This window comes from Lutra lutra, chromosome 6 (assembly GCF_902655055.1).
Source record: "Lutra lutra chromosome 6, mLutLut1.2, whole genome shotgun sequence".
NCBI lineage: Eukaryota > Metazoa > Chordata > Mammalia > Carnivora > Mustelidae > Lutra > Lutra lutra.
The window spans coordinates 99,680,296-99,699,723 of record NC_062283.1 but is presented as its reverse complement, the minus strand read 5'-3'; the positions used below and the strand labels follow the sequence as shown (position 1 = coordinate 99,699,723).

Genomic DNA, 19,428 nt, shown 5'->3' with positions numbered 1-19,428 from the left:
TCTCCTTTTGTGTGTGTGTGTGTGTGTGTGTGTGTATTTAAGATTGATTTATTTATTTTAGAGAAGAGTGCACAAGTGTGGGGAGGGGCACAGGGAGAGAAGCTCCAGCAGACGCCCTGCTAAGCAGGGAGCTCAATGCGGGGCTTGATCCCAGGACCCTGAGATCATGACCTAAGCCTGAACCGAGAATCAGAAGCTCAGCTGAGCCACTTAGTCACCCCATGTGTGTTTCTAATAGGCCTTTCAAACTTAACATTACCAGTAAACAACTCTTGATTTCTCCCTCTCCAGTTTTACCCATTTTAGTAAATTGTATTATCACCACCCACTTAGTTGTCCTTGATTCTTTTTCTTCCACACCCTTTATATCCAATAAATCCTGCTTAGGTACACTGGTCTACTCAGGTACACTGGCTCCCACTCCGTTGTCTACCATTCTATCCTTTACTAATCACACTGGTCTTTTCTCTGTTACTGTTTCTGTGTAGAATACCTTGCCCTGGTTTTCAAATGGTTGAGTCTTTTTTGTTTTTTACAAATGTCACCTCAGTTAGTCTTCCTGAGCCACCCTGGTACATGTGTCGTATCATCCCATCTTGATTCTCCGAATGGGATGCATCACTCTTTCTTATATATGTATCTGTTGTGTTTGTCCCATACAAAGAAGCTACCTGAGAGAAAAACCCTGTCTTTCTTATTTATTATCATTTGTTAAGTGAATGAAACACTGATCTAATTTGTTTGAGACTTTGTTCAGGTTAGTAATGGGGAGCAATCTGAATAACAGATTCCTGATCCTGCCTACTCATGATTTTCATTATCATCATTTAACATTGAGTAAATTACTGAATCTTATGCTAATTTTTCTTAGCTTAAAACCTGTCCTGTTGCTATTTCAGAGCACAGGCTCTAGTCAGTAATAAATATCATCAGTGATATGGCATACATTGTGTCTTAGTTTGTTGCAAGAAAAGAGTGTTGTTAACTCTAAGCCACAATGTTAAAAGATTAAACAGGCTTTTGGTACACGATTGTTCTTGTTTTGCTAACCTGTTTACTACACAGGTGACCATCCACGGCAGGATAGTATGGATTTCAGTAATGAATGGGGTGACCCCTCTAACTGTCGATGTGGAGATAGATTGAAGCCACTAGAGCGGCGAGCGGCACGTCAACACCAGCGATGTCTTGCACATTCATTGGTTGGAACTCCCAATTACATTGCACCTGAAGTATTGTTACGAACAGGTAAAACATTAGTTTCATAATATCTCAATAGCCAGCTGAAACTTAAATTAATTAGCATGTGGCTTATTTTTCAGGTTTATAATAAAAATATTAATTTATTTTTATATTAATAAAATATAAATAAATATAACATAAATAAATATATTTAATATATAAAATAAATATAAATATTAATTTCTACAGCATAAGTTGGTGATTTACTATTAATTTTGATTGTATTCTGAGCATTTTTTAAAAGGTTTATGAATGACTATAACTTTGGCATCTTATTTTAGGCTATACACAGTTATGTGACTGGTGGAGTGTTGGTGTAATTCTTTTTGAAATGTTGGTGGGACAGCCTCCTTTCTTGGCACAAACACCATTAGAAACACAAATGAAGGTAAGATATAGAATCTGTACCAAAGAATTGTCACAAAGTCCCTATATCCCAGACCTTTAGCAGTCCTCTACTTAGAGCATCTTCATCTGGAATTTAAGAATGAGCTTGTAAGGGGGCTGCTGGCTGGCTGGGTTGATAGAGCATGTGACTCTTGATCTTGGGGTCATGAGTTTGTGAGTTCAAGCCCCCATTGGGGTAGAGTCATTTAAAAAAAAAAGGAACATGTAAGGTTATAGGAAGCCACGAAAAAATTCCACAGGTGAACTCCACTCTGCATCATCCCACTGTTTTCATATTGTTATATTCCCCCTCACTGCTTCTCATGGAAGTCTTTAGTACTGTTTGCAGATTTATTCTAAATTATTTTTTGTCACCTTCTGGCTCCTGGCTTTGTTTCCTTTCATGGACATTCTACCCCCAAACTACAAACAAAGTATGTATCTTCACTTGAAATTACCTCTGGCACTTAAATGAGAAGTTGTCCTCAATTTGGATTATAAACAATCCCATTATAAACCCTTCAGTGGTTCCCATGTCCATGGATTAAAATCCAGATTTCCCCTCTTTTCCTTTGTCCATACCATTCCCTCTGTCTGGAATGTCCTCTTCCTTTCTTCCCCATCTTCCACAACATTCCCTGCTTCTTTAAACCTAGTTAACTCCTAAACGAACTCATTCTTAACCATTCTTTGAGTATCTTGAAGTTATGTCTTCTATGATGCTTCCCCCTAAGTTGTAACTGCTTCTTTCATTGCATTTAATTTACTATATTTAAAACTTCTGCGGGCACTGAGTGTCTGTTGGTTAAGTGTCCAGCTCTTGGTATCAGCTCAGGTCTCGATCTCAGGGTTGTGGTTTGAGCCCACATTGGGCTCATGCTGGGTGTGAAGCCTACATAAAAATAAATAAAATAAGATGAGATAAAATAAAAATAACTTTCTTTAGATTTTTTCTTTTATTTAAAGTTTTTTTTGTTTTGTTTTGTTTTTTAGGATTTTATTAATTAGAGAGCATGAGTGGCAGTTGGGAAGAGGGACAGGGAGAAGCAGACTCCCTGTTGAGCAGGGAAGCCTGATGTGTGGCTTAGTCCCAGGACCCATGACCTGAGCCAAAGACAGATGCCTAATCAGTTGAGCCACCCAGGTGCCCCTATTTATTTTAGAGAGAGAGTACGAACTGGGGGCAAGGGGCGGGGGGGTTGGGCAAAGAGAATCCCAAGCAGACTCCGGTGCTGAGCCTGGAGCCCAGCACGGGGCTCAGTCCCAAGACCCTGAGATCATGACCTGAGCCAAAATCAAGAGTTGGTTGCCTAACCAACTGAGCCACCAGACACTCCTAGATTTCTTTTAGTATAGGTCTCTCAGTAATGCATTCCTTCAGGTTTAGTTCAGATTACTTTGTCTGAAAGTGTCTTCATTTTACCTTCTTTTTAATATATATATAATGCATATATATACATATATTTACACATATATATGCATATATATACATATATAAAAATGTGTGTACGTGTGTGTGTGTGTGTGTGTGTGTGTGTCTGTAAAAATTGAATGCTTTCTCCTTAAAATCAAGAACAAGGATGGGGGTGCGCCTGGGTGGCTCAGTGGGTTAAAGCCTCTGCCTTCGGCTCAGGTCATGATCCCAGGGTCCTGGGATCGAGCCCCGCATCGGGCTCTCTGCTCTGCAGGGAGCCTGCTTCCTCCTCTCTCTCTCTCTGCCTGCCTCTCTGCCTACTTGTGATCTCTCTCTGTCAAATAAATAAATAAAATCTTTAAACAAAAAAAAAAAAAAAAAGAACAAGGATGGGGCACTTGGGTGGCACCGTCAGTTAAGCATCTGATTTTTGGTTTCAGCTCAGGTCATGATCTCAGGTCCTGGGATCAAGCCTCACATTGGGCTCCATGCTCAGCATGGTGTCTGCTTCAGATTCTGTCTCCCCCTCCCCCTGCACTCCTCTCTCTCTCTCTAAAATAAATAAATAAAAACTTTAAAAAAATAAAAGAGCAAGGAGAGGATATCTGTGGGTTTTTTGTTTTTATTTAAGATTTTACCCACTTATTAGAGTGAGAGCAAGCACAAGCAGGGGGAGCAGCAGGGAGAGGGAGAAGCAGGCTCGCTGCAGAGCAGGGAGTTTGATACAGGCTCGGTCCCAAGACCCTTGGATCATGCCCTGAGCTGAAGGCAGATGCTTAGCCAACTGAGCCACCCAGGTGCCTCCTCCCTTGGACTTTTTTTTTTTTTTTAAGATTCTATTTATTTATTTCAAACACAGAGATCACAAGTCAGAGATCACAAGTAGGCAGAGAGATAGGCAGAGAGAGAGGGGGGGAGGCAGGCTCCCTTCCGAGCAGAGAGCCTGATGCGGGGCTTGATCCCAGGACCCTGGGATCATTACCTGAGCTGAAGGCAGAGGCTTTAACCCACTGAGCCACCCAGGCACCCCTCCCTGGGATTTTCTATGTAGAAAATTATGTTGTCATCTCTGAATAGGGGAAGTTTTTCTTTCTGTATAATCTGTACGATTTTTAATTCTTTTGTTGCTATATTACACTGGCTAAGACTTCTAGAACTATGCTTAATAAGACTGGTAAGAACAGATATCCTTGGGGCTTGTGCTCTCTTTGTCAAAATAAATAAATAAAATCTTTAAAAAACAAAAAAAAAGAAAGAAAAAGAAAATCCTAGGGAATTTATGGAAAAAACCCATAGAACTACTAAGTGAATTTAGCAAGGTTGTAGGATATAAGGGTATAATACATACAAATCTATTATATTTCTGTATTCAAGCAATACATGACTAGAAACTGAAATTTAAAAGCTGTAACATTTATAGAAACTTCCCCAAATTGAAATATGTAGGTATAAATTTAATAAAACATGAGTAAGATTTGTATGCTGAAAGCTACAAACTCTTGATGAAAGAAAATCAAGAACGATCTTCATAAATACAGACATGTGCCATGTTGATAGATTGAAGGACTCAACATAGTAAAGCTATCACTTATCTCCAAAATAAATCATCTATAGATTTAATTCTCTTCTAATTTTTGTAGATATAGATGAGCCAATTCTAAAATGTATATGGTGGACAAAGGAATTAGAATAATGAAAACTGATTTTTAGAAGAAGAACAAAGGGGCTGCCTGGGTGACTCAGTTAAGCATCTGACTCTTGATCTCAGCTCAGGTCTTGATCTCAAGGTTGTGAGTTCAAGCCCCAAATTGTGTTCCACATTGGACATGGAGCCTACTTAAAAATAAATATTTATTATGTAATACTAATATTTATGTAATATTATCATTTAATATTTATTTAAATAGAAAATAAGAAGAAAGAGGAATCAACTACTTGATTTTAAGACTTACTGTGAGGTTATAGGGGCGCCTGGGTGGCTCAGTGGGTTAAAGCCTCTGCCTTCAGCTCAGGTCATGGTCTCAGGGTCCTGGGATCAAGCCCCGAATTGGGCTCTCTGCTCAGTGGGGAGCCTGCTTCCCCCTCTCTCTCTGTCTGCCTCTCTGCCTACTTGTGATCTCTGTCGAATAAATAAATAAAATCTTTAAAAAAAAAAAAAAAGACTTGGGGCGCCTGGGTGGCTCAGTGGGTTAAAGCCTCTGCCTTCGGCTCAGGTCATGATCCCAGGGTCCTGGGATCAAGCCTGGCATCGGGCTCTCTGCTCAGCAGGGAGCTTGCTTCCTCCTCTCTCTCTACCTGCCTCTCTGCCTGCTTGTGATCTCTGTCAAAAAAAAAAAAAAGAAAGAAAGAAAGAAAAGAAATGACACCAAATTCATGATCCATACAAGAAAAAGTTGAGAAATTGGAATTCATCAAAACTTCAATAAAACTTTCAGTATACAGAACACACAGTCAAGGGTGCCTAGGTGGCCCAGTCAGTTGAGCGTCTGACTCTTGGTTTCAGCTCAGGTCATGATCCTCAGGATCAAGCTTGGTATCGGGCTCCAATCTCAGCACAGAATCTGATGGAAATTCTTTCCCCTTTCCTCTCCCTCTGCTCTTTCCTCTCCTCTTCCCGCCCACCTCCCCTGCCAGGCATGCATGTGCATGGTCATGCGTGCCCTTTCTCAAATAAATAAATAAATAAAGTCTTTAAAACTAAACAAAACGCAATCAAGACAATGAGGATAAGCTACAGCTTGGGAGAACATATTTGCAGATCACATTTCCCACAAAGGGCTTGTCTCTAGACTATAAAAAGAATTTTCAAAACAGTAGTAACAAATTTTTCTTCATTACCTACTTCTTTCTCTTACTCTTTCTTTTCTTTCTTTCCTTCCTCCCTCCCACTCTCCCTCATTCTGTTTTATTCAAAGCCAGAACATTTTTTTTTAAGATTTTATTTATTCGGGGCACCTGAGTGGCTCAGTTGGTTAAACAACTGCCTTCAGCTCAGGTCATGATCCTGGAGTCCTGGGATCAAGTCCCACATCAGGCTCCCTGCTTAGCAGGGAGTCTGCCTCTCCTGCTGACCTCTCTCCTCTTATGCTCTCTCTCTCTCTCATCCTCTCTCTCTGTCTCTCTCAAATAAATAAATAAAATCTTTTTAAACAAGATTTTATTTATTCACTTAGAGAGGCAGAGAGAGCACAAGCAGGGGGATAGACAGAGGGAGAGGGAGAAGCAGTCTCCCCGCCGGGGAGCCTGATGTGGAGCTCAGTCCCAGGATTCCAGGATCATGACCTGAGCTGAAGGCAACCATCTGAGCCACCCAGGCATCCCCAGAAGAAATACTTATTGAACATCTATAAATTATGTGCCAGGCAACTTGCCAAGCACTGAGAAATACAAAGACAAAACATGGTCTATAGCCTTATGGAATTTTATCTCTGGTAGAAGGACACAGACATAAATGCGTATCACAAAGTAGTAGAGATACTATGATACCAGTAACATAGAATGGGAGGCAGAGTAGAAATAATCATTTTTGCCATAAGTAGAAGAGCTTAACAGGGGAGTTAAAGTGATGAGTCTTGTGATGTGGGTATAAGTTGCATCGAGAGGAGAGAATGGGAAGAAAGGTTATTTCCCACCACTGATTCATTCATGATTAAAGGTAAGGAAGGTGAAATACAATACGATTTATTTTTAAAGATGCAAATAGTCTGGTAAAACTTTTTGGTATAAAACTTGGAGGAAATGTTTGTTTTTCTTATTTATCTCTTCCCTCCTAATTTCTAAAAATCCTCTTTAAAGGTTATCAACTGGCAAACATCTCTTCACATTCCACCTCAAGCTAAACTGAGTCCTGAAGCATCTGATCTTATTATTAAACTTTGCCGAGGACCAGAAGATCGCTTAGGCAAGAATGGGGCTGATGAAATAAAAGCACATCCATTTTTTAAAACAATTGATTTCTCCAGTGACCTGAGACAGCAGTCTGCTTCATACATTCCTAAAATCACACACCCAACAGATACATCAAATTTTGATCCTGTTGATCCTGATAAGTTATGGAGTGATGATAATGAGGAAGAAAATGTAAATGACACTCTCAACGGATGGTATAAAAATGGAAAGCACCCTGAACATGCTTTCTATGAATTTACCTTTCGGAGGTTTTTTGATGACAATGGCTACCCGTATAATTATCCAAAGCCTATTGAATATGAATATATTAATTCACAAGGCTCAGAGCAACAGTCAGATGAAGATGATCAGCACACAGGCTCAGAAATCAAAAATCGTGATCTAGTGTATGTTTAACACACTAGGAAATTGTTGTAATGAGGATTTGCAAAAAGACCTTAAACGCAGAGTTTTTTGAGGCTCTGAGAGTAAAATTATGCAAATGTGACAGAGCTGTGTATGAGTGCTCTGTGTACAATATCTTATGTTCCTAAATTATGGAAAATTTTTTTAAATGTTAATTTATTCCAGTCTTTTTAATCAGTAATTTAGAAAAAAATCATAATAAAGAAAGTAAATTATGAACTGAATATTATAGTCAGTTCTTGGTACTTAAAGTACTTAAAATAAAAAAAAATAGTGCTTTGTTTAAAAGGAGAAGCCTGGTATCTATATGTACATACACTAAATAATTTAAAAAAAAAAAAACAGAGTTTTTGAAATTTTTTTGAAAGACAGTTTTAGTTTTATCTTGCTTTAACCAAATATGAAATGTATCCCACATTCACAGAGTTTTGTTCTTCTTTTAACCCCCATAACCTTGTTTTTGGTATAAATAAGCTGTAGAAATTAAGCCATTTTGGTGAAGAGTGTTCCTGGGCTAATGATAACCTGATCATTTACATCTTAGAACTGAGAAATACAGGGTTGAAATAAGTATGTTCATCAGAAAAAAATAATGCAGATTATCTGGTTTGTTTGTTTGTTTGTTTTCTCCCTCTGTGGAATATTTACTCTTCTAGCATTTATTTCTCAAGAATTACTGGCTTTAAAAGAAGCAGAGCACTACCATTTTTCTTTATATACTGGTATTTTTTTAATGCTGCTTCTAGTTTTTAAAAGGGAATAAAGTTGCCATAAGTCAAAATTTACAGTACTGAATGCTAGCATCCTTCATATTTTTCCTTCAATTTTTTTTTTAAGTTTCCACCATCCTAAGCAGAGAGATTAATTTCAGTTTCATATGAAACTTTAATTAGAAAAATTATTTGTGGGTACTCACTAGAAAAGTACTTTTTCTGTATAGTGACAGTTTTGGTTATGTCATCAGTAATGTTATATGTTTCCTCTTTCAAACAGTGCTATATATATGGACTGTTAAGGCAAAGGAAATCTGGCTGTTTGACCATATTTTACCTATGGGCAGATTAACTGGTGAAAAGATTATTATTTAAATCCTAATTGAGTGGCCTTTAGTAATTAGAAAAAATTACATAGTAGTCTTAATAGAAAATTCAAATCCTCCTAACTTAATTTAAGGTTAAATAATATGTTTTTCAGCATGCCTATTATATATAATGCTTAGGTTTTAAGAACTCTTATGGTTTCAAACCAAAATACATTTAGCTTCTCTTTTAGGAAGGGGAAAAGGGCTCTATTCTGCCATAAGTAAAATTTGTATTTTACTTCTTTTTCTTTAAGTTCCACTGATAGGGAATTGTTTTATCAAAATTTTATATTTCTGGATAAAAAGAGGCATAATTTTAGTGATTTTCAAACTAATGAAAAAAGCTAGTGGAAGTCTCACATATGTAAGTAAAATTAAAGGCAAACCTGTTCTATTTGAATTGGGGCTGGCAATGAAGACTTACTAGCTCAAACTTCAAATGTTTCTCTGGGTGTCCCTCTCAGAGCTCAGCTTGTAAACCATGGGTCTTTGGGGTTCATTGGTTTTTTGAGAATCTGGTGAAAGGTGGGGACTCTCTTCCTAGAAAAACACACCTCAACACACACATATAGAATGCTACATGCAATCTTAGGAATTCTGGACATGTTGAAAACTTCATAAACTTGGTTATGGACCTCTGTCCTAGAAGAACACTGATATATTAAACTAAGAACTTTGCTCTAAATTTACTGATTAGTACTCAGATTCACACATCTTGTGTAAACACTGATAATTTGTGATGGAAAAAAGTCTGTACCGTGTGATAAGATACCCTTAGGAATGCCTCTCTCTTGCTGGTACAGCACTAAGACATTTTAAACATACTCTTGAGAGCACTGAAATAGACGTTTGGCTTGTTAAGGCTTGATACAGGAATATTTCTGAAGGACTTCTAATCAGAGAGTTGTAAGAAAGGGCACCAGAATGATTTGGCAGTCTCCACTTCATGGAACATTTGATTAGTGCTATAAAATCCTATGCCAGACAAAGTAGTTCAAGAATTTTTAGCTCAGTACTCAAATTTTAAGATATCCCTCTGGCTCTTTGGGTTTTCTCAGATTTATTGAAATTTCCATTTGGTTGTTTTTACTTCTGGATTGTGATGCAGTGCCGTACAAAACCAACTTTGTTAGTTTTATGTTGTAGGAATACTAAGGTGCTGTCTCCTCTCCCTCCCTCCCTCCTCACAAAATCTGTGTTGACACTACAAATTCTGTGTTCTTTTAAAATTTTCTTTGACAACGTAAGTTTTTTCTGTTCATGTAAAGCAGTGTACAAACCTTTGCTGTCTGCACTTTTAACAGTTTGGATATACTTATTAGCTCTCTTATTCCCAAACCATATCCAGTTCTTCTAGCACAGAATCTGGTGTTTCCTGGCCAGAAAGATGAAAACAACATGAAAAAATCTACATGCTTTCAATTGAAATAGAATGAAAACATTGGTTATACGTGTTTTCTTTTTCAGATTATTTTCCCACTTAATAAAAAACTTGCTGTCTTTCTTATACTTATCCCCTTTTTATGTATATCAATAGTATTTATGAAATGTGTTCTATAATTATGTAATTGTAGATACTATTATGTATTGTCTGGTGACATTCCAAGGCAGGCCCTGTTGCTGTATCTTTTCTACTTTATTTGTAATAGGAACTATAGAATGTATGACTAAGAAGTCACTTTGAGATTGACTTTTTAAAAAAGTTATTACCTTCTGCTGTTGCAAAGTGCAAAACTGTGAGTGGAAATGTTTTATTCTGACTTAATAATATGTTAGAAATAGAGAATACAGTGCGAAGAGTTTTAGATATTGCTGCTGCTGTTACCTAAGGTACTTTAGAAATTTTTCTTTAATAAGCAAAAATAAACAAAAATCCCTTTGGTATTTAAAGTGAAACATTTATTTAGCCTGTTTGTTTTAATCTAAAGCAAAAAGTAATTTGGGTCAACATATTGGTATATTTGTAAAGCGCCTTAATATATCCCTTTGTGGAAGGCATTATCCCACAGTTTACTTTTATATTGTATTGTGTATATAAGTATTTTGTATTAAAATTGAATCAGTACAACACTACAGTTTTATAAAATAATGCTTTGTTAGGAAAAGGAATTACGGCTTTGCAATATATCTAAATTGTTTTGCATACTTCTGAATGTAGTAGATACGAATAATCAGCCTGTGTTTTTAATGACTTTATTTGTATTTTCCCAACCATTTTCTCTAGTGTCATATTTGCTGGGATAATAATAAAAGAAAATTCAGATCTTTCAGTTGTGTGTGGAAAGCTATCAAAGCACTTAATGTATGTTGATTTTCATTTTTAAAAGTGTATTTAATGTTTATTCTTAGAAAATTTATGATTAAAAATTCAGTGTTTTAGAATGAGAATATATATAACTAATGATAATAGGGTTAAGGCAAACTGAGTATAGTGTAACCCAGTAAAATGTTTTCATTTTGCCCAACGTAAGTACACGAACTATTTCATGTTAAAGGCTTCCTTTAGATTAGCAGAGATATAAATCTTTCTAATTATCAGACTCATTTCATATCATTTGAGTCTGCTTTAAAATTTTAAAATAGGTGGTTGTTGGCTAATCTGTTTTCCTTTATTTACAACCCTTTATCATATACTGATGCTACATCTTAAATCAACTTTACACGGATGAACACATTTTTAGTTTTGTCTTATTTTTTTTCCTTTTTCAAGCATTACCATCATTCTTAATCTCCTTTATCCTCTTGTTTGCACTTCCTATAAAATTATATTTGGTCTTCTTGAGGCTGTTGTATAGCTGATGCAAGATGCATTATTCCCGTGATTCATTATACTACACTGTAGGCCCACATCTGGCATGCTTGTGACTCTACTTTGTTATGCCAAACACACACAACACACAAAAAATGCATCTGCTTATGTGTGTGAAGGGTAGAGGAAAGATGTCAAATTTATGTCTGATACATAGGCAGTTATTGTCATCCCTAATATCTTGTCTTTCCTTCTCCCTACTTAAGATCCAGAGATTCTAAACATACTGCTGGATTCAGAATCTGGGTGGAACTTTGAGTTGTTTCCGCCTGAAGAAGGTTTAAATTTGTTCTGTGGTGAGAAAGGGGTTCTCATGAGTCCTTAGTGCCCAGAGTGGTTGACCAATGACATAGGCTGCTCTTGTTCCCAGCGTCCATTCTCATTCTTTTCTGAATAGAGCCCCCATCCCTGTCCACATTTTGACTGCGCTGCTAGAGCTCATGTTTCTCATATTCCCTTGTAATTAGGTGTGGCCACATGACTAAATTTTGGCCCTTGGGATATGAGCATATGTGATATACACTTGAAGTTGATGTCGCTTGCCCTCCACTTGCTCTTCTTCCCCACAGGATGGAACATGGACAGAGTGGTGACTTTCTTTGACCATGAAAACTAGGGAAAACACCTTAGGGGTGGTGGGTCAACAAAAGGAGTAGAACGTAGTTACCTGAGGCGCCTGGGTGGCTTAGTTAAACTTCTGACTACAGCTCAGGTCACGATCTTAGGGTCTGGTGATTGAGGTCTGCCTCTGGCTACAGCAGGGAGTTTGCGTGTCCCTCTCCATCCACCACCCCCGCCAACACACCCCGCTCGTGTTCTCTCTCTCATAGATAAATAAAATCTTAAAAAAAAAAAAAAAAAAGGAACCTGGTTACCTGAAAGATTGTGTGGTGTGTGGCTGTCTGTCCAGGCTGGACTAATAAATTGTAGAATGTTAGAGAAAAGGAAAACAAGCAAAACTGTGTGTGTGTACAAATCCCCATTTCTTACTGTTGTTGAACTTGTACCCTAATTAGTATAGAATTTATATTACTGTTCAATCTGATTTGCAAAACAATTTGAGGAGGTCATTTTGTACTTTGATCATCTTCCAGGCAACCAATCATGAAACTCAGTTACTTTACCTTGTACATTTTTCTTCAGTTCATCATCTTCAGCCCCCCTGTTACTACTCTGGTTGAGGCCCTCATCAGCTCTTGCCTGAATTACTGCAGTAACTTTCTTTTTAAGTTTTATTTATTTATTTGAGAGAAAAAGCGAGCATGAGAGGAGAGAGGTCAGTGGGAGAAGCAGACTTCCTGCTGAGCAGGGAGTCCAATGTGGAACTCATCCCAGGACTCCAGGATCAGGACCTGAGCTGAAGGCAGTCACTCAACCAACTGAGCCACCCAAGTGCCCACTGCAATAACTTTCTATTTGATTTAATTCTGGTCCTTCAAGTTCATTAGCTAAACTAGCATCCAAATGACCTACTTGAAAGATAACTGGATTCTGTTTCTACTATGACCAAGTAAGCTCCTAAACAACTGACTTAACCCCTGTAGAACTATTGTAAATTCTGGGGAAAATACAAAAACAGCCACTTCTAAAGATAACTGAGTAGAACCAAGAATAGGCAGATCTGGATGGAAGTCAACACTTGAAAGAGAGGAATAGCACTGGATGAGTATCTAATTTTCATGGTATCTTGCCTGAGAAAGCCCCAAATCTCTAGCTGAATCATTTGTTACATATCTGTGGGGAAGAATCCAAGCATCCTAAGAACATTGGGCATTTGAGGTGCTGCCCAACAGAAAGCAAAGCAAATCAAGTTAATTGTCTGTTTAACCACAAAACAAACACCTCCAGAGATACATCACAGATTTAAACCAGAGTATCTATAACATATCCAATATCAAGGATACACTTCAAAATTACCTGTCACACAGAAATACAAAAATATGACCTAGTCTCAAAAGAATATAACAGTGGGGGGAAAAAAAAGTGGAGACCAACTGCAAGAGCCTATTCCAACATAAGGAATTGCCAAAGATAGTACAATGGCTCTTAAACTGCATAGTGATGGGGCGCATGGGTGGCTCCTGTTAAGTGTCTGCCTTCAGCTCAGATCATGATCTCAGGATCCTGGGATCAAGCCCCACATTGGCTCTCAGCTCAGCTGGGAGTCTGCTTAGCCTCTGACTCTCCCTCTGCATCTTCCCCAAAATAAATAAGTAAAATCTTAAAAAAAAAAATAAATACAATGATGTAAAGAAAAATATTCTCATAGCAAATTTAAATAGGAAGTCCCAGTAAGAAAATAGAAGCTGTAAGAACCAAAAAGGAATGTCCTTTGATTGAAGACAAACTGGCAGAATATGAGAAAACCCATGAAAGAGCCAATAAATTGGATTATTTAATTTCATGTATAATACCTCTGGAAGGTAATTAATGAATGATGTCATTGATTATCTCTGATGATGGGAACTGGATTTCTAGGGTGGCAAGAAAGACTTCTCACTATATAACCTTTTGTATCATTTGAATTGTGAACCATATGAATACATAAAGTGGAAATAAAAGCAAAAATCTTTAGGTTCAAGTGGAGGACTTGGGTGTAAACAAAGGAAGCTATGCTTTCGTTGAAGTGGAAGGCAAAAACCAAAGGGGTGGGCCACCCGGGTGGCTCAGTCATTGGGCATCAGCCTTTGGCTTGGGTCATGATCCCAGTGTCCCGGGATCGAGCCCCATACTGTGCTCCCTGCTCAGCGAGGAGCCTGCTGCTCCCTCTCCAGCTTCCTGTGCTGTGTTCCCTATCTTCCTCTCTCTGTCATAAATAAAATCTTTAAAAAAAAAAAAAAGGGCAAGTGTGAAGTAGAGATATGTAAGTTGGAGGGTAAAAGTATTGTGATTAGATTTAGCTGCATATAAAACCCAAAACAATCACTGCTTAGACATACAATATCTGGAGTTGGCAGTCCACAGCAGGTATGAATGGCAGCTGCTCATAGCCAACACCTCGTCTGTTCAATTCTGCTACTTTCATCATACGGCTTATATCCTAAGGGTGACATATCAGTTGTTGGCTGCTTATACTCCACCCATCTTTTCCCTGTTCTCACCTGGTAGAAAGAGGGGATGGTGAGAAGGGGGTAAGGGAGAGTTTCAGGACTTCTCCCGTAAAGTATCTTCCTGAAAGTTCTACGTAACACTTCCACTGGCCAGAATTTAGATCCATGGCCACACCTAGGTGCATGAGAGTCTGGAAATGTAGTCCTTATTCCAGATGGCCCAATTTCATCAAGCTTGGTTCTGTTACTAAGAAAATGAGTATTTGGTGGCCAGATGGCAGTCTCTGCCACAAGGAGCAAGTTGAGGGAATTTCAATCTGATAGCTTCCATTTTCTCCTAGGGTGGAGACATCGTGATTTGCTGAAAGGGCAGAAATGGGTAGTGGCTTGAGGAAAGTGGTTAAAGCCTGAAAATAACTAATGTGAAGAGAGTGGGAGAGAGAACTGAGGTGGAACATGTAGAAAAATATATTTCAGGTGGGTTGGAAGTTACACAACTGTGCTGCATTAATCTTCATGGTGGTGTGATTCCCTGCCGCCCCCCCCCCCCACCTCCGTAGCATTCAGCAGTCTGGGAGTAGCAGGACAGTGATGGAAGCTATTATTTAGGAAGAATGTATATAATAAGCTTAATGAACAACACTGGGGATCTGCCCCAGTTTGTTACTACAAATATTGTGACATAATCTAAAAATTCAGCAATTCTTACTCATGGTTAAAATTTTCTTGTTTTATATATGCTCTGTACTTAAGAGATGGCTCAAATTTGTGAAGTATATAGACAAGGACTGCCTGATACAATCGACCAGGTGAGTAAAATTAATAAATTGGTCTTGAAAGTCCTTGGGATTTCTCTGATGAGATGTAAATTCTTAAAATTTAAATTTAATAGATACAACAATAAACTTGGAGTTCTTTTTTGGTATAAGGGTGTTTATACTCCCATTAAAAAAAAATCTTGTTTGAAACCTAGAGGTAGGAGCTACTACAGCTTAGTGTAGTTTCGCTAACTGGTACTACTAAGGAAGAAACGAACTAGTGAATGTAAACCATTCTTTGGAGAGGTTTTTTGTTTTTTGTGGTTTTTTTTAAGAAGTCTCTAGTTCTTTTTTTTTTTTTTTTTTAAGATTTTATTTATTTATTTGACAGAGATCACAAGTACACAGAGAGGCAGGCAGAGAGAGAGAAGGAAGCAGGCTCCCTGCTGAGCAGAGAGCCCGATGCAGGGCTCGGTCCCAGGACCCTGGGATCATGACCTGAGCCGAAGGCAGAGGCTTTAACCCACTGAGCCACCCAGGCGCCCCTGGAGGTTTTTTTACTTTAAAATTCAACTTCATCGAGGTATGACATGCACAATAAAATGCATCCATTTTATGTTTTCTATTTGAAGAGTTTTAATAAATATATACATTTGTATAACCACTACCGTAATTGAGGTATCACCTCAATCACCTCAAAACCTTTCCTCATGCCTCTGAGAAGTCTAATCATTTTCCTCCCTCCTCCCGTCCTTAATTCAGCCTCAAGCAAACACTGATCTGCTTTTTGTTACTATAAATTATTTTTTGCCTGTTCTAGAATTTCATATACATGGAATTATATAATATGCATTCATTTTGTTTTGAGAAGTTTTTGTTTTGTTTTGTTTTAGGATAGATTTTAGAGAGTGAGTGCGAGGAGTGAGGACGGGCAAAGGGAGAGAGAGAATCCGGTTCCACCCTGGGACCCCGAAGTCATGACCTGAGCTGAAACCAAGAGAGTCTGCTGCTTAACCACTGGGCCACTCAGGCACCTCTGTTTTGAGAAGTTTTAAAAGTACAAATAGGCTTTATAATTCATCATACCTTTGTACACATACAAAAGGTGAAGTTTGATTCAGCCTAAGTAGGATAATTAATCTGTATGTCCCTGAATTTTTTTTCTTATTTTTATTTATTTGTTTATTTATCTATTCATTTTTTTTTTTTTAGCTGTACTAATTACAATTTCCTTTGCTCCATTACAATGGAGTTCCTGTACACCGTAGCAAAACTATTATTTTCTACTTAGGCGAGAATTTTACAAGACTTTAAGCAACCTGAGACATTTTTTTTTGATCGCTATATACTCAATGTCTACAGCAGTGTCGACAGCATAGTACTTGCTCAATAAATATTTGTGGACTAAATGGATTTATTTCCCTTGACTTGCCTTTATATAAGTCTGTGTTAAATTACTGCGATGATTTAAGATTAGAATTTTAATAACCACGCATTCATAAAGGAAAACGTGTCTAGTGCCTCATTCCACTTTAGGTTGAGGGAGAGGATGGAGATTGAGACTGGAGGAAGCATGGCCAGTTGTACTGAGGAGTACGTATCTAAATCCTTCAGCATAGTATTGTGTATTTTCTGGTTGTACTAAGAGAAAGATCAAAAAAGTCAATCAAGAAAATAAAACTCCACTAGAAGCATGTCCGATTATCTTTGTTTACCCATTCCCTATTTTATTCATCTTATGTCGTGATAAGAGCCTCAGTCGAATTCTGCGTGTATGGATTTGTCATAAACAAATTATTTGACCCTTGACACTCACCTGTAAAATAGACACTCTGACTTCCTATCCTTTGAGGAGTGTGGTGAAAATCAAATAGGGGGAAATGTGAGGGAGATCTTTGAAAAAGATACCAAGATATGATCCGTAATACTAATTTAAAACCTCACCATCCTCAATCTGCCCAGACCTCAGCCAGGAGGCGGTACGGACTGCGCAGGCGCGCTCCGCCAGCCCCGCCCAGCTGTGTTCAGCCCCCACGCCCGGTGCCTGGCGCCCGGCGCGCGCACGCCACTCAGCGTCCTCGCTCCCGGAGCGTCCCCCCGCGTGCGGTGGAGTCACCGAGGCCGCCCACAGCACCGGAAGTGACCCTGGCGGGTTTGCCTTCAAATTCTCGGCGAGCTGAAGAAGCACTGGGGGCTGGTGACGGTTGGACACCGTCGTGCTGGGGTCGTGAGCACGGAGCAGAGTGTTTGGGGTTGGGTAGTGCCGGCCCTGCCTTCTAGCAGCCCTGAGCCACGCTCGGCCCTTCCCCTCCGCCTGGCGGTGGGTGGTTTCCCAGGGAGCCTGGCAGCCACAGGTGAGTGTCTACTCTCCCCGTGCTCCGGGGATCCCCGACCCCAGTGGCCAGCTCGGCGAGGGACTCGCGGCCAGCAATGAGAGCTCTCTGCCCATCCTGCCATGAGACTACCCTTGCTTGCGCCGAGGCTTCAGGTCCTCAGGTTGTCGCTGACACCGTGGCTCAGGTGACGGGTCCCCTTCCTGAGGATCCTCTCCAGCCTGGGACTTTTGGGGGTTCCTGGCGATCCCTTTTCTAGGCTTGTGTCATTAGAGAAGTCTCTGTTCGGAAAAACATGTTTATCTTTATTTCTTCGCTTTTTTGAGAGGTTCTCTCCCGAATTCGTCCACGCCCCCGCCCCATACCCTCACCCCTGAAAAACCTCGAAAGCCTTGAAATGGGATGCAGCTTCTCTTCTTACATTTTGTTAGGTGTGATATTGTTGAGGATGTTCTTTACTCTGGCTCCTGGCGTCCTCTGGGAGGCTTTTGGCCCTTTTGCTTTCGAGTTCGTACCTTTTAAAAATATGTATTCCCTCCAGACCTTTGTTTCATATCGTGTAGTATATGGAGACGAAGCTAGAGATAAACGTGGATCCCTAAGTGCCTTACAGTGGATAGTCTCAGCCCTTATTTAATCAAAAATAAATTTCTCTTTTAATTGCGAAGTGCCATTTTATATCAGTTACTAAATTCCAACAGCACAATTTTGCATACTTCTCTCTTGAAAGCATCCATTTATGTATTCCTCTTTGAAATCAGACCTTTAGTTCCTGCTGAAAACATTCCTAGTGTTTTAGAATCTTTGCCACAATGATAGAACACCACGGTGTCAAGAAAGATTCTTGTAAAGTTCACAGGACTAAATGTCTCAATGTGCAGCCCTATTGTCTTTTCCAAATGAGATAATTTTTTGTAATCAGTGAGTTCTCACACAGGAATAGCAGCAGAACTCTTGTATTTTGTATTATTGTTAATATTACTGTATATGCCTTAAAAAAAAAAGCAGTGCTGACCAATTTCCAACATTCCTAGATTGTGGAAAGCTATGTAAATCTTCTCTATGGCATTGGTTATTCAAGAAGCTTTTTCGTTTTACAGGTTCTGTACTTGGTATATTATACAATGATTCTGCCTCTTACTGAAACTGAAGTCACTCTTCTGACAAGTACAAGAATTAGGAAATCTTGTGAAACGTACTGTACTAACAACATTGTTGAACTTCTGTTTACAACAAGGTTTAGGTTTTTCTTTTTAGCTACATGATTGGTTAAAAAGATAGTGTATCAAATCAATGTGGTCAGTATTGATAATATGCTAAATAGATTTTGCTTGTAGTATTTATTGATATGGCTTGAAAATGGCTTTTAAATTATATTTTAATTGTTACATTCACTGATTTATTTTGTTTATATAAATATGAACAGAGAAAGTTTACTAAATACATATATATATATCCTTTTTTTCCTGAGCAGGCACTCTTTTAACTTTCTCATGCTTCTTGAGTATTTATTATACAGTGATTATAAAAGTAAGAAGAATGTATGCCAATTGATCATGGGTCACTCATTTATTGTATGTATTTATAATCATTACCTACTGACTGTAACTTAGCATTATGATTGTTTTCATATTCCAGAGATGAACATTCTGAACATTGCTTAATACTGTATTGTCACTTTTAAAGTTACTCGATTTACAGAAATGCCTTCAAGAAAATGTATGATTGAGGTTCATGTGTTTCTGTTTTAGGACATCAGCTTTACAGATAACTTTTTTTTTTTTTTTTAAGATTTTATTTATTTATGTGATAGAGATAGTCAGCGAGAGAGGGAACACAAGCAGGGGGAGTGGGAGAGGGAGAAGCAGGCTTCCCGCTGAGCAGGGAGCCTGATGCGGGGCTTGATCCCAGCATGACCTGAGCTGAAGGCAGATGCTGAACGACTAAGCCACCCAGGTGCCTTACAGATAAATATTTTTAACATAGATGTTGATTTTTTAGCCTGTGCTTAATACTATGCTGTGCTTGTTTCCTCCTCCT

At 38.7% G+C, this 19,428-nt stretch overlaps 2 protein-coding genes across 2 annotated transcripts in view; both read left to right on the top strand.

Moving 5' to 3' along the window:
- LATS1 (large tumor suppressor kinase 1) overlaps positions 1 to 10,711 on the top strand; it is a 52,712-nt gene extending 42,001 nt beyond the window's left edge. The window contains exons 6-8 of the mRNA XM_047733969.1: positions 1,066 to 1,248; positions 1,524 to 1,630; positions 6,839 to 10,711. Of these exons, the coding sequence (XP_047589925.1) occupies positions 1,066 to 1,248; positions 1,524 to 1,630; positions 6,839 to 7,348 (800 nt within the window). The 3' untranslated portion in view covers positions 7,349 to 10,711. The remainder of the gene's footprint in view (positions 1 to 1,065; positions 1,249 to 1,523; positions 1,631 to 6,838) is intronic.
- A 6,388-nt stretch (positions 10,712 to 17,099) lies between these two features.
- The window catches only part of KATNA1 (katanin catalytic subunit A1), a 35,315-nt gene continuing 32,986 nt past the window's right edge, over positions 17,100 to 19,428 (top strand). Inside the window, exon 1 of the mRNA XM_047732167.1 lies at positions 17,100 to 17,409. The gene's annotated coding sequence lies outside the window, so the exon portion shown is untranslated. The remainder of the gene's footprint in view (positions 17,410 to 19,428) is intronic.